The sequence below is a fragment of the Lissotriton helveticus genome, chromosome 8, assembly GCF_964261635.1.
Source record: "Lissotriton helveticus chromosome 8, aLisHel1.1, whole genome shotgun sequence".
Lineage (NCBI taxonomy): Eukaryota > Metazoa > Chordata > Amphibia > Caudata > Salamandridae > Lissotriton > Lissotriton helveticus.
In genome coordinates, this window is record NC_136069.1 from 344,764,405 (window position 1) to 344,781,474 (window position 17,070).

The 17,070-nt window shown below is 42.8% G+C and overlaps 1 protein-coding gene across 2 annotated transcripts in view; it reads right to left on the bottom strand.

Annotated features, from left to right (window-relative positions):
• FLT1 (fms related receptor tyrosine kinase 1) overlaps positions 1–17,070 on the bottom strand; it is a 370,086-nt gene that overhangs the window by 139,178 nt on the left and 213,838 nt on the right. For both annotated transcript variants that reach the window (XM_078657127.1, XM_078657126.1), the window contains one exon: positions 14,753–14,859. In XM_078657127.1, coding sequence (XP_078513253.1) covers positions 14,753–14,859 — 107 coding nt within the window. The remainder of the gene's footprint in view (positions 1–14,752; positions 14,860–17,070) is intronic.

Sequence of the window (17,070 nt, forward strand, 5' to 3'; positions counted from 1 at the left end):
TCTGCATTCGACGATGACTGCATGAAAATGAAAAAGAAGGAAACACGCTGTTTTTCAAAAGGACACAAACCTCTAAACCAAAGTATACAGAATTTAAGTAAAAGGATCGCACGGTGCATACCTATACACGAGTACGTGAATAGCTGAACCGGGAGGGGACCCGACTGCAGGAGTTGCGCGTTCTGCTTGAGGGTATATAAATCTTCACGGGTAGCGTTAGGTTCAATCTTTAAAAAAATCACATAAGAGGACTTTAATTTAGGATCGTCATTCTGTACAGAGATCATGAGGATCAAAAGAAATACGTCGATATCCAGAGTGTTGCCTCTTACCTGACAGTCGAAGTCCCTCCTCCGTTGATTCCCGGTCGCCGTGTTCCAAGGACGGACACGTGACCGGAAGTCGGAGGGCCTTAAATAGTCTTCGCAATTCATTGCCTGGTATGCAATGATCATATCTCATGTCCTACTGAGACCGCCATCTTAGGTGTGTGCAAAACGGTAGTTAAAAGCCTCAAATCCAGTGCAAAAGGGCGCACAGGTTAATGTAAGGTTCGAAGAAAGGGGTTTGTAGGCGTGAGGGCATACTAGGTTTATCCCTCCAGGCAAAAAAAAGAGCCAAAAATTAATGAAAAATATATAAAACCAGAAATATATATATTGTATAAATAAAAAGTATGGGAGAAGCGTAAACCATAAAAAAGTAATAGTGGTTTACCTTGACTTACGCAACAAAGCTTGCGTGAAGCTCCTAAGATGATCCCGTATGTCAACGGTCCATTTCAGAAAAGAAATCGAACTCAGTGTTTAAGTCCGTTCCAGGATCTCAAACACGAGAGCTAGCCCTTTGTATTATTTAGCGCTTGACGAAAATGATTCCTTATGTGAAATAATAAAACGACTGTAAAGCGGTAGGAGAAAAGGGAGAAACAACATTTATAACCCAAAGGTGGTAGTGAAAAAAAGGGGTGACCTATGTCTTGAGCACCCTTAAATGACAGAACATAAATCATGCTGTGACTCGTGACATTCAAATTCATTGTAAAAAACACGTCATTATGTCTCTCAAAAGGTTACGTGTAATTCTAAAAGTTGATGAGGCCACAGTTAGGTATTTCTTCATAGATGCCAAAGTTTTACAGATATCCATAACATAATTGTGAAACAAAAGCAAAAGAAAAAACAGCAGTTCGAACCAAAGTGAGTTCATGTAGACATATTTACAATGAGAACGTTCATGCAGTACCCATTGAGTCAGACAATTCCCATCTCTTAACTTATTGTAAAGTTTTCATATAGTAAAGGTTAAAGATCAACAGCAACATTCTGTAAATCAGAGGGACGGTTAGTTCCCTAGGAAGAATTGAAGCTCCTGGTCATAGTTGAGCCCGTGTTCCACGCATTGCAAACGCATGATCCACGTGGCCTCCCTACGCCTCAGAGTCAGTTCTCTGTTTCCTCCCCTAATATTTGGGGGGATGACGTCAATCCCGAAGAAACGTACCTTTACTTCATCCTCCAAAGGTTGACAAGCTGCCACATGCAGCGCAACCGGATATTTGGGATCCCTTTTTTGGATAGCCCGTATATGTTCCGCTAACCTCTCCTTAAGCGGTCTGATAGTGCTGCCTACGTACATCAAGCCACACTGGCACTCAATAATATACACCACGTATCTGGTTATGCATGTGATGTTGTGTCTGATTGAATAAGTACAACCATCATGGCCTCTGAATGTCTTGGTGCCATGTTTACACCACACACATAACGAGCAAAAACCACATTTGTAAAAACCCAGACTGCGTGTAGTAAGCCAGTTTGTGGCCACGGTATTGTGTGGAACAGTAGGGCTAAGCTTATTCTTCAGTGTACATCCTTTCTTATACGTAATGGCTGGTCTGTCTGGTAGCCATTCTTTTAATGTCGTGTCCTCCAATAACATTTTCCAATGTCTATTGAAACTCCTGGAGATTGTTTGATGTAAAGCATTAAACTCAGTAATGAGTCTAATTTTCTGGGGAGAGGAATCTTTATTGGTACGTTTCTTTAAACAATCTGGTCTCGAGGCACGGCGAACCCTTGCCTCTGCAGAGTCTAGAGTCCGGAGGGGATAGCCTCTATTCAAAAATCTGTTTTTCATGTTGTTAAGACAAACGTCAAATTCTTTAGGCTCGCTACAATTCCGTTTAGCTCTTAAGTACTCACCATAAGGTATGGCCTGTATCTGGTGTGTAGGATGGGAGCTGCAGGCATGGAGAATTGAGTTACAGGAAGTGGGTTTCCTATAAAGTCTGCTGTGGAGTTTACTGTCTTTAATGTAAAATTCCAAGTCTAAGAATTCCATCTTTTCTTTGCTGAATTGCATAGTGAACTGTATGCCCCAACTGTTTCCATTGAGATAATTGAAGAAAGAATTCAAAGAATCTATTGTGCCAGACCACAGAAGAAAGCAATCATCAATGTAGCGTCCCCAAAATAAAATGGAGTCAATATGTTCAGCACCTTTAGAGCCCCAAATGAGATCAGATTCTAGGGCCCCCATGAATAGATTCGCAAAGGAGGGAGAAAATTTCGAACCCATAGCTACCCCCTTTATCTGTCTAAACCATTTGCGGTCAAAAATAAAGTCGTTGTTGTTAAGAATGATTTCCATCATTCGAAGTAACATCTTCGTGTGAGCCCACAGCGAAGCTGGACGGTTTGAGAGAATTCTCTCAATTGCCTGCATCCCTAGTTCCGGATTGATGCTGGTGTACAGAGACACCACATCCATTGTAACTACAATAGTTCCAGGTTGCCAGTCAATATCCGACATCATTTCCAAAATATGTTTCGAGTCCTGGATATAGGATGGTAAGTTCTTCACTAACGGACCTATGAAAAGGTCCACGTATTCCGCTAGTCTTTCAGTGGGACCCCCAATGCCTGAGACGATAGGTCTACCAGGCGGGAATGCTAAGTTTTTATGTACTTTCGGAAGGGTGTATAGCCAAGGATAGGTTGGTCTAAACACTTTCAGATACAAGTATTCGTCATCGTCCAAGAGGCCAGATTGTTTCCATTCAAGCAAAAGTTGATTAATTAGAATAGTCAGAGGACCCATAGGGTTCTGGGAAAGTGGTTCATAGCAAGAGGTGTCACTCAGTTGCGTGTAAATCTCATTATTGTAATCAGACAGATTCATCACAACAACATTGCCCCCTTTATCCGCCTCCCTAATGATAATGTCCGAATTATCACTAAGGATAGAGAGTGCAAGACGTTCGCCTTTTGTTAAGTTGTCCTTGTATTTAAATTTATCATTTAAGCTCTTTATGTTTAGTTTGTCAATGTCTTCCAAAACACGTTTATGGAAATTGTCTATGCTATTACCCCCAGAAAGAGTAGGGGTCCACCTGGATTTACTTTTAAGACCACTGGTCTGACTGTAGTCTGTTTCGATATCTAGTTCTTCTAAAAGCCTCTCCATGTCATATGGGCTCTCTTCCCTGTCTGTTAATGAAAGAAGCAGATGGGTTGCTTGAATATCTTTAATAGTCAACGTTTCTGTGTCACATACAGTAGGAGAAGGCCTAGATTCACCAGTAGCTTTAGATTTACAAGAAAAATACTTTTTCAATTTCAATTTGCGTACGAACTTGAAAATGTCAATTTTGCTCTGACAGACATCCCCAGTGCTATGTGGATTAAAGTTTAAACCCTTACCAAGTAGAGAAATCATGTCAGGTGTCAAAGGAAAGGATGAAAGGTTTATTACTTGGACAGTGTCATCAGGGTCAACTAGTTCTTCTGTGTGCCTGATCTGAGTTTTTTTCGATAATCTTCGTTTGAGGCTACGCCTACCCCTGTGGGTTTTGGGTCTGTGGCGCCCCTGGTGAGTGTTGACCTGTTGCCCTTCCTGATACGTTCCATCTCTAAAAAAAAGGGCATATTAACGAGATCGGCGTTCTCTGATCTCTCATTCTCTGATTCTACCAATCCTACAGAATTAAGTGAGGATGTGCTCGAAGTTACTGAGCTGGCTGCAGTGGATCTGCCCATTTGGGAGCCCTGTCTGGGTTTGGGAATCAGTGAATCATATTTCTGATCATAAGTATATACCCTCCCATTCTTGTAGTCAGACTCGTCCCTTTTAATCTGTCGAGCCTTCCTGGTTTTGATGTCTGCCTGATGTCTTAGAAGAATTTCATCCAAGGTGGTGTAATTTTTTACAGTGGATTCTGGTTTGTTAAGATCTTGAATTTCTTGTTCCAAGGTGGATATCTCTAATAATAGTTTGGCAGACTTTCGTTCTGCACTCTCTATTAGTATGTCCATAAGGTTCATGGAATTAAGGTTGAGAGACTCTTCCCACTTGACCATGAGGTCAATGTCTAGATTATCATAGGTGGGAAAAGTCTGAGAACGTAAGCCTCTGGGAATTTGTTTAATACGTCTGTAGTATTTCAAGGTGGTTCCATCCCACCACCGTGAGTTCTCCTGTTTTTTTAGCCTCTCCAGTTTGAGAAACTTATCCCTGAGACCTTCCCCAGGCGCAGGACCTGTAGTGGCAGATGCCTGGTGTGTGGGCATCCCTTTGGCAAGGTTATCGAAAAGGTCCGCTGCTACCTTGTCCCTATTCATAATGGGGAAGGAGAGAGTTGAGATGATATATAAATAGAGCGTGGAGGCAACCAATCTGAAAACAATATAGATCACGGCTAGAAGGGTTTCTAGAAATTTCAGAAAAAGGCGCTCTGCCTGAAGTGTACGCTGGACAGTGTGTGGCAATGAGTTTTGCCATTGCTTATTTCGTTGATACACTCATACACCCTGACACCCCACAAACGCTGATTTCTAGTGAGCATGAGACAACTATTTGATGCAACCTTATAGGAGTTTATGTACGATATTCACTATTATATAGAAACGCCATCTGGTTAAGTACAAATTTGACACTATTCACAATTCACCACCGTTACCAGGATGAGCTTGTTTTTGTGCATGGTCTAAACATCACGAAAAACGACCACGAAGGCACTTAATATTCCGTCACTATCACCTTCATGCACATACATGTTATAAATCCATGTAACAATTGCAACCTACTGAAAGTTACTATACAATTGTTTTATTTACTTTCATCAGCCCTGAAGAGTCGTGTTGACTCCACTTTAACACGATGAAACACGTGTCGGCTGAGCTTGGATCCAATTAAAACATCATTGAAAAAGAATTTGAACAAACAGATCTGCTGCTGTCTTTCATTTGTACCAATACCAATTGTCATTTTGTCTTAAATTTACACTGTTTTTGTGGCTGCGAGAGCTTTGCTGTGTTACAGTTTGGGTAATCTTTGATTGTCTTAGAATGGTTTTGGGTTAATCCGTTCGCTCTTCACGCGCCACACTCAAAAAAACTCATTGCCACACACTGTCCAGCGTACACTTCAGGCAGAGCGCCTTTTTCTGAAATTTCTAGAAACCCTTCTAGCCGTGATCTATATTGTTTTCAGATTGGTTGCCTCCACGCTCTTTTTATATATCATCTCAACTCTCTCCTTCCCCATTATGAATAGGGACAAGGTAGCAGCGGACCTTTTCGATAACCTTGCCAAAGGGATGCCCACACACCAGGCATCTGCCACTACAGGTCCTGCGCCTGTGGAAGGTCTCAGGGATAAGTTTCTCAAACTGGAGAGGCTAAAAAAACAGGAGAACTCACGGTGGTGGGATGGAACCACCTTGAAATACTACAGACGTATTAAACAAATTCCCAGAGGCTTACGTTCTCAGACTTTTCCCACCTATGATAATCTAGACATTGACCTCATGGTCAAGTGGGAAGAGTCTCTCAACCTTAATTCCATGAACCTTATGGACATACTAATAGAGAGTGCAGAACGAAAGTCTGCCAAACTATTATTAGAGATATCCACCTTGGAACAAGAAATTCAAGATCTTAACAAACCAGAATCCACTGTAAAAAATTACACCACCTTGGATGAAATTCTTCTAAGACATCAGGCAGACACCAAAACCAGGAAGGCTCGACAGATTAAAAGGGACGAGTCTGACTACAAGAATGGGAGGGTATATACTTATGATCAGAAATATGATTCACTGATTCCCAAACCCAGACAGGGCTCCCAAATGGGCAGATCCACTGCAGCCAGCTCAGTAACTTCGAGCACATCCTCACTTAATTCTGTAGGATTGGTAGAATCAGAGAATGAGAGATCAGAGAACGCCGATCTCGTTAATATGCCCTTTTTTTTAGAGATGGAACGTATCAGGAAGGGCAACAGGTCAACACTCACCAGGGGCGCCACAGACCCAAAACCCACAGGGGTAGGCGTAGCCTCAAACGAAGATTATCGAAAAAAACTCAGATCAGGCACACAGAAGAACTAGTTGACCCTGATGACACTGTCCAAGTAATAAACCTTTCATCCTTTCCTTTGACACCTGACATGATTTCTCTACTTGGTAAGGGTTTAAACTTTAATCCACATAGCACTGGGGATGTCTGTCAGAGCAAAATTGACATTTTCAAGTTCGTACGCAAATTGAAATTGAAAAAGTATTTTTCTTGTAAATCTAAAGCTACTGGTGAATCTAGGCCTTCTCCTACTGTATGTGACACAGAAACGTTGACTATTAAAGATATTCAAGCAACCCATCTGCTTCTTTCATTAACAGACAGGGAAGAGAGCCCATATGACATGGAGAGGCTTTTAGAAGAACTAGATATCGAAACAGACTACAGTCAGACCAGTGGTCTTAAAAGTAAATCCAGGTGGACCCCTACTCTTTCTGGGGGTAATAGCATAGACAATTTCCATAAACGTGTTTTGGAAGACATTGACAAACTAAACATAAAGAGCTTAAATGATAAATTTAAATACAAGGACAACTTAACAAAAGGCGAACGTCTTGCACTCTCTATCCTTAGTGATAATTCGGACATTATCATTAGGGAGGCGGATAAAGGGGGCAATGTTGTTGTGATGAATCTGTCTGATTACAATAATGAGATTTACACGCAACTGAGTGACACCTCTTGCTATGAACCACTTTCCCAGAACCCTATGGGTCCTCTGACTATTCTAATTAATCAACTTTTGCTTGAATGGAAACAATCTGGCCTCTTGGACGATGACGAATACTTGTATCTGAAAGTGTTTAGACCAACCTATCCTTGGCTATACACCCTTCCGAAAGTACATAAAAACTTAGCATTCCCGCCTGGTAGACCTATCGTCTCAGGCATTGGGGGTCCCACTGAAAGACTAGCGGAATACGTGGACCTTTTCATAGGTCCGTTAGTGAAGAACTTACCATCCTATATCCAGGACTCGAAACATATTTTGGAAATGATGTCGGATATTGACTGGCAACCTGGAACTATTGTAGTTACAATGGATGTGGTGTCTCTGTACACCAGCATCAATCCGGAACTAGGGATGCAGGCAATTGAGAGAATTCTCTCAAACCGTCCAGCTTCGCTGTGGGCTCACACGAAGATGTTACTTCGAATGATGGAAATCATTCTTAACAACAACGACTTTATTTTTGACCGCAAATGGTTTAGACAGATAAAGGGGGTAGCTATGGGTTCGAAATTTTCTCCCTCCTTTGCGAATCTATTCATGGGGGCCCTAGAATCTGATCTCATTTGGGGCTCTAAAGGTGCTGAACATATTGACTCCATTTTATTTTGGGGACGCTACATTGATGATTGCTTTCTTCTGTGGTCTGGCACAATAGATTCTTTGAATTCTTTCTTCAATTATCTCAATGGAAACAGTTGGGGCATACAGTTCACTATGCAATTCAGCAAAGAAAAGATGGAATTCTTAGACTTGGAATTTTACATTAAAGACAGTAAACTCCACAGCAGACTTTATAGGAAACCCACTTCCTGTAACTCAATTCTCCATGCCTGCAGCTCCCATCCTACACACCAGATACAGGCCATACCTTATGGTGAGTACTTAAGAGCTAAACGGAATTGTAGCGAGCCTAAAGAATTTGACGTTTGTCTTAACAACATGAAAAACAGATTTTTGAATAGAGGCTATCCCCTCCGGACTCTAGACTCTGCAGAGGCAAGGGTTCGCCGTGCCTCGAGACCAGATTGTTTAAAGAAACGTACCAATAAAGATTCCTCTCCCCAGAAAATTAGACTCATTACTGAGTTTAATGCTTTACATCAAACAATCTCCAGGAGTTTCAATAGACATTGGAAAATGTTATTGGAGGACACGACATTAAAAGAATGGCTACCAGACAGACCAGCCATTACGTATAAGAAAGGATGTACACTGAAGAATAAGCTTAGCCCTACTGTTCCACACAATACCGTGGCCACAAACTGGCTTACTACACGCAGTCTGGGTTTTTACAAATGTGGTTTTTGCTCGTTATGTGTGTGGTGTAAACATGGCACCAAGACATTCAGAGGCCATGATGGTTGTACTTATTCAATCAGACACAACATCACATGCATAACCAGATACGTGGTGTATATTATTGAGTGCCAGTGTGGCTTGATGTACGTAGGCAGCACTATCAGACCGCTTAAGGAGAGGTTAGCGGAACATATACGGGCTATCCAAAAAAGGGATCCCAAATATCCGGTTGCGCTGCATGTGGCAGCTTGTCAACCTTTGGAGGATGAAGTAAAGGTACGTTTCTTCGGGATTGACGTCATCCCCCCAAATATTAGGGGAGGAAACAGAGAACTGACTCTGAGGCGTAGGGAGGCCACGTGGATCATGCGTTTGCAATGCGTGGAACACGGGCTCAACTATGACCAGGAGCTTCAATTCTTCCTAGGGAACTAACCGTCCCTCTGATTTACAGAATGTTGCTGTTGATCTTTAACCTTTACTATATGAAAACTTTACAATAAGTTAAGAGATGGGAATTGTCTGACTCAATGGGTACTGCATGAACGTTCTCATTGTAAATATGTCTACATGAACTCACTTTGGTTCGAACTGCTGTTTTTTCTTTTGCTTTTGTTTCACAATTATGTTATGGATATCTGTAAAACTTTGGCATCTATGAAGAAATACCTAACTGTGGCCTCATCAACTTTTAGAATTACACGTAACCTTTTGAGAGACATAATGACGTGTTTTTTACAATGAATTTGAATGTCACGAGTCACAGCATGATTTATGTTCTGTCATTTAAGGGTGCTCAAGACATAGGTCACCCCCTTTTTTTCACTACCACCTTTGGGTTATAAATGTTGTTTCTCCCTTTTCTCCTACCGCTTTACAGTCGTTTTATTATTTCACATAAGGAATCATTTTCGTCAAGCGCTAAATAATACAAAGGGCTAGCTCTCGTGTTTGAGATCCTGGAACGGACTTAAACACTGAGTTCGATTTCTTTTCTGAAATGGACCGTTGACATACGGGATCATCTTAGGAGCTTCACGCAAGCTTTGTTGCGTAAGTCAAGGTAAACCACTATTACTTTTTTATGGTTTACGCTTCTCCCATACTTTTTATTTATACAATATATATATTTCTGGTTTTATATATTTTTCATTAATTTTTGGCTCTTTTTTTTGCCTGGAGGGATAAACCTAGTATGCCCTCACGCCTACAAACCCCTTTCTTCGAACCTTACATTAACCTGTGCGCCCTTTTGCACTGGATTTGAGGCTTTTAACTACCGTTTTGCACACACCTAAGATGGCGGTCTCAGTAGGACATGAGATATGATCATTGCATACCAGGCAATGAATTGCGAAGACTATTTAAGGCCCTCCGACTTCCGGTCACGTGTCCGTCCTTGGAACACGGCGACCGGGAATCAACGGAGGAGGGACTTCGACTGTCAGGTAAGAGGCAACACTCTGGATATCGACGTATTTCTTTTGATCCTCATGATCTCTGTACAGAATGACGATCCTAAATTAAAGTCCTCTTATGTGATTTTTTTAAAGATTGAACCTAACGCTACCCGTGAAGATTTATATACCCTCAAGCAGAACGCGCAACTCCTGCAGTCGGGTCCCCTCCCGGTTCAGCTATTCACGTACTCGTGTATAGGTATGCACCGTGCGATCCTTTTACTTAAATTCTGTATACTTTGGTTTAGAGGTTTGTGTCCTTTTGAAAAACAGCGTGTTTCCTTCTTTTTCATTTTCATGCAGTCATCGTCGAATGCAGACGTGCAACATTTTGTGTGCTCATATCATAAATTACCGGTGCTAGAGATACTCCTGAACCCGGAACCAGGGTTTGATCGAGTAGTTATATTGGCAGACTCGCCAATATCTTATCAGGGTGAGCCTTTACATTCTTCACAGAGTGCACCCTGCTAGAAGCACGAATTTGCCCGCGCTTATCATTCTCCCGTGTAACATGTATACATATTCATGTGTACATTTTTTATTCTTAACATAGACAAGCCATTTCTCCGCGCAGAGTGTTTTACGCATCTAACCGTGGATGCCTGAAGCTATCCACTAGGTATGCATTATCTACTACTTTCTTTGGATACATATCACCAACTCACAGCATGAGATTCCACTGGCATGCCTATTGCTTATTTCGTTGATACACTCATACACCCTGACACCCCACAAACGCTGATTTCTAGTGAGCATGAGACAACTATTTGATGCAACCTTATAGGAGTTTATGTACGATATTCACTATTATATAGAAACGCCATCTGGTTAAGTACAAATTTGACACTATTCACAATTCACCACCGTTACCAGGATGAGCTTGTTTTTGTGCATGGTCTAAACATCACGAAAAACGACCACGAAGGCACTTAATATTCCGTCACTATCACCTTCATGCACATACATGTTATAAATCCATGTAACAATTGCAACCTACTGAAAGTTACTATACAATTGTTTTATTTACTTTCATCAGCCCTGAAGAGTCGTGTTGACTCCACTTTAACACGATGAAACACGTGTCGGCTGAGCTTGGATCCAATTAAAACATCATTGAAAAAGAATTTGAACAAACAGATCTGCTGCTGTCTTTCATTTGTACCAATACCAATTGTCATTTTGTCTTAAATTTACACTGTTTTTGTGGCTGCGAGAGCTTTGCTGTGTTACAGTTTGGGTAATCTTTGATTGTCTTAGAATGGTTTTGGGTTAATCCGTTCGCTCTTCACGCGCCACACTCAAAAAAACTCATTGCCACACACTGTCCAGCGTACACTTCAGGCAGAGCGCCTTTTTCTGAAATTTCTAGAAACCCTTCTTGCGCGTGCACATCCCCTGTCTCAGATTCCCAGGAAGTGGCCAACAATAGATACTTCGCTGGACGCAATGCTTCGCATTGCTACACCAGCTCGACCTAAAAGGTATAGTCAGGGTCACTGGAAAGACCAGAATTTGCAGCGTTTTGCATATAACTATGAATTTCAAGCACTTGCCACAAAATATGCTGCATAATTTGCAGATTTGTACCCAAAACTTGATTTCTAGCACAGATGGACAAACCGGTATTAGAATCGCTGCACACAGGCATTGTCTGTCATTAGTCCTGCAGAGATTTCTGATGGGCACATGCTGCCCTGAACCTGGCAGTGACTACATAGATATCTGCAGGAGGCAATCGCCTCTTCACGGATCATCAACGTTGGATACTTTAGCTCTCCATCTTGCGTCAATTACGTTAAGGTTTTCCCAATATCCTCACTGCAGTGGCAAAAGGTTGTTGGAGGAATGAGATTCTCTGATCCTATCATGGTAAAATTGTAAAGCGCAAGGAAAATTTACATTATAAGGCATCCACATGGCAGACGAAATGGAAAAAACAAAAAGACATGCTTATTCATTACATATATGGGACACAATTTTTGTGGTGCACAGTTCTAAGGCGAAGAGACCCTGTGGCACACTTCTATGCACTGCAGAAGTGATACAACCAGGGCACTGTTCCGGTCTGTACCACAGCACACCTTTCACTGGGGGGCGGCTGCGCCCAGACTGGAACAGAACACCCAATGCCAAAACCATGCACTTTCATAGCGCAGGTGCACACTCACACCGGGCTGGGTCAGCACCGCACTGCGAGGCAGAGGCCGGTTTCAAAGAGCCGGTTCACCTTTCAATGCTCAAACAAAAGGACTGGGATCGGCCCGCAGGTGGGTGCAGTGAGCGACTCCACCCACCTTCAGAGGGACGCCTGGGGGGAGGGATTACTGGGACCGCGCCTCTTGCTAATCCGGGAATGCTCATTTGGGATTATACCAGTGCACATTTGCACCATAACAATCCATATTATCTTAGAGACCGTGCAAATGTCCTTTTCTGTACTTCTAAAGTACCCAGAGGACGCAAAAAGCGTCACACACGTTCACAATATGGCCCCCATGAAGGACGCATTAAGAGAGCAGCCAAAGCTCGCAGGAACCCACAGACCTGAAACGATTGTGCAGAACCAGATTCAGACCCCATCTGGCTGTAGATATGTCCACAAAAAAGAAACAAGCCAGCAACAAAAAAAAAATTGCGTGGTGAAAACGAGGCCTGACACGCAAATAGGAGTTCCGGCCGGGAGAAAGGAGAGGCGTGACACGCACGAACTGTCCTGAAGGGGCGGAGAAACAACGGAGCGGGCTGCGGAGTCTGGACACGGAGGAACAGGACAAGAGGAGCCGGTGAGGGAGGGCATCGGGGCACATTGACGGTGCCCCCCCCCCCAGTGATGGAAGCCCTGCGTGTGCCCGGTGAGTGGGGTTGGGAGTGTGTGTGTGTGCACGTTTGTGTGTGTATGTAAGCCCTGCCGGGGGCGGGGGGGTGCGCGCTTGTATGTGCCAGCGTGTGTTGTGCCTGTGTGTGTGCCTGCCTGCGTGTGTGCCTGCCTGCGTGTATGTGTGCTGTGTCTTTTTCAGCAGACATGCACTCCGAAACCGAAAGCATTCGGAACCAGAAGACGGGCAGCCAGATACAAAAGCGCGAGGCGCGCTCACGCGGACAAATCTGAGACAGCAGAGGCGCGTGGCCGAACGCTGTCTCAGATTCCCCCGAAAGTAACAACTATAGGTCCTGAGCTAGACAGCGCATGCTACGCATGCGCAGCTCTATGCTCGACCTAAAAAAGGATAATGAATGAAAAGAAAAAAAGAATCAGCAAAGAAACGCACAAGTGCTGGCTCAGAATAGTACTTCTTTTTAGGCACATGTGCAGATGTGATCAGGCAAAATGCCATGACTCACAGGGCAAGCGAGTCACTGGCTGCAGTGGGGAGACTCATTTCCCCGTGCTGTATACTGCGGTGGTCAGAAGCAGACTCTGATAGACAGCTGGACAGACCAAGGGAAGAAGCGGGCTGATCCAAAGCCCTCTTTATGTTAGTATACTTGTCTATATTTGTTACCGTGATTTTATTTTTTTAATTACATGAACCTGGCTTAACACCTAAAGCTCTCTCAGGGCCAAACCTAAAGCCTAGACTTGAAGCACATTTGATGGTATTAGGATGCACTTGTACACTTCTGTTCATCTTGTTACAGAGTTATAGAAAAAAATTGAGAAACATTTGAAATTCCTTACATTAAAGCCAATTCTGAGAGTGGCACCTCCCCAAGTCCAACTCTCTTGCAGTGACACATCTGTGACTCTTAGCCAGTATCAACGGCCCCTTTGACTCTAGCAAAACGTCTCCAAATCATCATTTTTCTGTTAAAATATTTCTTCATTGAAAAAAATATATAAATATTTCTTCATGTCCAAACAATCACTATTGCGGTCCTTGGACCTCAACATTTCACAATTAGTGTGCTTAACACAACAGTAAATGTTGGCGTGTGTATATATGGTGTGTGAGTGTCTATTTGAAACTTTGTGTGTCATGGCTCTCAACCTGTCAAATTGGTCATTTGGGTCCTCTGACATTGAAGTACTGCGCTGATCTGGAAAGCCTATAGAATTTTGCACTAAAACGGATGGCAGATTTGTAGCGTAGCTTCAGGAAGATTGTAATTTATTTCATAAAATAGTCCTCGATTGAGGGTACTTTGGAAACTTTTGTATTTATATGTGTATGTGGAAGTATCAGTGTGAGTGTGTGGCCAATTGTGTACACAGTGCTTAATTTGTGCCAGTGGTTTCTGGTGCTCGGCACCAGCACTTAATTGTCAGCCCTGGCTCTAGTGACAGTCCACCACATGATGGTACTGTCTTTTTTATTTTGAGATAAGCACAAAAACTGTGTTTATTAAGTCAATATACATTGAAAACAAATAATACCTGCCTCTCAAGTCATTATTATAGTTTTATGTGGCCTGAAATAGTCTGTATTGGCACACTTGTAAGAGTGAGATGGTTAGGTGTTATGTTGGTACTGTCATCGGCAGCGATGGCAGGTGGTGCAGGCTGCAGTGACCTTTCGAGAAGGGCCGTGGCACTTAGCACTGTGACCGTGATAGCGGGCCCATCTATGGTCTGTGTGTAGATGTGAAACCAGTTTGTGTATGTACCCACGTGCATGTGAATGCTCGGGTAAATCCAAAAATGTGTCTTCCATTCAATGAGGTCACAATGAGAGTTAGTGGCTCGCAAAAATGCAAAATATTTCATAACTTTTCATAAAGCTTGGTGGAATTTATTCTCCTCAGTCAACAAGCCTGGAGCTAATTTAGGCTTTCAGTTTGAACATCTGAGAAGGTGTTAAAAAAATGACGCCCTCTGCCCCCACCCCCTTTAAACGTTGACCCGACCATGAGAAACAGACATGGCGTGGGCATGCTGCCGGAAGCACATCTGTTCTTACCCGCTTTAGCTTCCGGATGCAGAGGGTTAACAGGAGCCAGAAGAGCGTGGCAGCCACACATGTACACGTCAGAGTTATGAGCTCCAGGCTGGGCCGGTCAGAGGTTCCTGGGAAAATGGAGTTACAGAAATTACCAAAATGCTTAGTTACTGTCACAGCCAGTGTCGAAAAGCCTTTTGTGAAATGTTTATTCTCTAATAGAACTGTAAAACCGCTATAATATGCAAAGCAAGCACATTTTTAACATGGCCGGAATTGATGAGTAAATTCATCAGAAGGCTGTTGAAAATTATAGGGTAAATAAGCATATTTCACAAAAGAAAAAATTATATTGGTCGATTAAAGGCTTACAGATGAGATTCAACCGGGGACTTTATTTGGCTCATTCGACGTGCTTGTTTATTACGGTAGAAATAGACTCCTATGTACCCATATTTCATTAACTGCCATGTTTGAATATGAAGGCAGCAGTTAATCATATGTGGCAGCCCGTGGATGGTGCATGTATTAGTCAATCATATGTAGCAGCCAGTGGATAGTGCATATATCAGTCAATCATATGGGGCAGCCAGTGGATGGTGCATGTATCAGTCAATCATATGTGGCAGCCAGTGGATGGTGCATATATCAGTCAATCATATGGGGCAGCCAGTGGATGGTGCATGTATCAGTCAATCATATGTGGCAGCCAGTGGATGGTGCATATATCAGTCAATCATATGGGGCAGCCAGTGGATGGTGCATGTATCAGTCAATCATATGTGGCAGCCAGTGGATGGTGCATGTATCAGTCAATCATATGTAGCAGCCAGTGGACGGTGCATGTATCAGTCAATCATATGTGGCAGCCAGTGGATAGTGCATATATCAGTCAATCATATGGGGCAGCCAGTGGATGGTGCATTTATCAGTCAATCATATGTAGCAGCCAGTGGATGGTGCATGTATCAGTCAATCATATGGGGCAGACAGTGGATGGTGCATGTATTAGTCAATCATATGTAGCAGCCAGTGGATGGTGCATGTATCAGTCAATCATATGGGGCAGACAGTGGATGGTGCATGTATTAGTCAATCATATGTAGCAGCCAGTGGATGGTGCATGTATCAGTCAATCATATGGGGCAGACAGTGGATGGTGCATGTATCAGTCAATCATGTGGGGCAGACAGTGGATGTGCATGTATCAGTCAATCATATGTGGCAGCCAGTGGATGGTGCATGTATCAGTCAATCATATGGGGCAGACAGTGGATGGTGCATGTATTAGTCAATCATATGTAGCAGCCAGTGGATGGTGCATGTATTAGTCAATCATATGTAGCAGACAGTGGATGGTGCATGCATCAGTCAATCATATGGGGCAGCCAGTGGATGGTGCATGTATCAGTCAATCATATGTGGCAGCCAGTGGATGGTGCATGTATCAGTCAATCATATGGGGCAGACAGTGGATGGTGCATGTATTAGTCAATCATATGTAGCAGCCAGTGGATGGTGCATGTATTAGTCAATCATATGTAGCAGACAGTGGATGGTGCATGCATCAGTCAATCATGTGGGGCAGCCAGTGGATGTGCATGTATCAGTCAATCATATGTGGCAGCCAGTGGATGGTGCATGTATCAGTCAATCATATGCGGCAGCCAATGGATGGTGCGAGAAAGAGAGGACATAGCTGGGGTACAGTCAGAGAGAGATTGGTACCGCTGCAGTTTTTATGTATATGAAACCTCATAATACCTACATGAAAATTGTATATCATCTATCCAAAATGTTTGCATTGAATGTATACCTTGTACTTGTATCGTAACACCTGATTGTATGTTTTCTTATTCAATAAAATACTTTGAACACAGAGAGAGTGTGTCACGTCATGAGTAAATCGCTAAAGCAGGAAGGACGTCTCCCATGATGAAAACAACCAAATGCCATGACAAGACTGAGGCATAACAGGGGGCTCAGTGGTAGGATAAAAGGGACAAGGACTGAGCTGGGATCCTTTGACTTTGCAAATTCAAAACCAAGATGGCATAACCTACATTCCAAAACAACAGGGCATGCTGCAGGACCCTGAGAAAGGTTTACTTTTTTGAAGGTAAAGTATATTTTTGAGACGGTCAATCATTTTATTAATTTGCTACTTCAGATTGTTGTTTAGTCTACTGTCATGTCCAGGGGCAGCAGTCCTCTGCTCCTAAAATACAAGAAATTGATCGGTAGAATTCCTGAATTAATCACAACCACTGTCAATTACTATGCACTGACATCCAGTTTATTGATTTTTCTGCCCACTGTCCCACGATAGGCAGAGACCA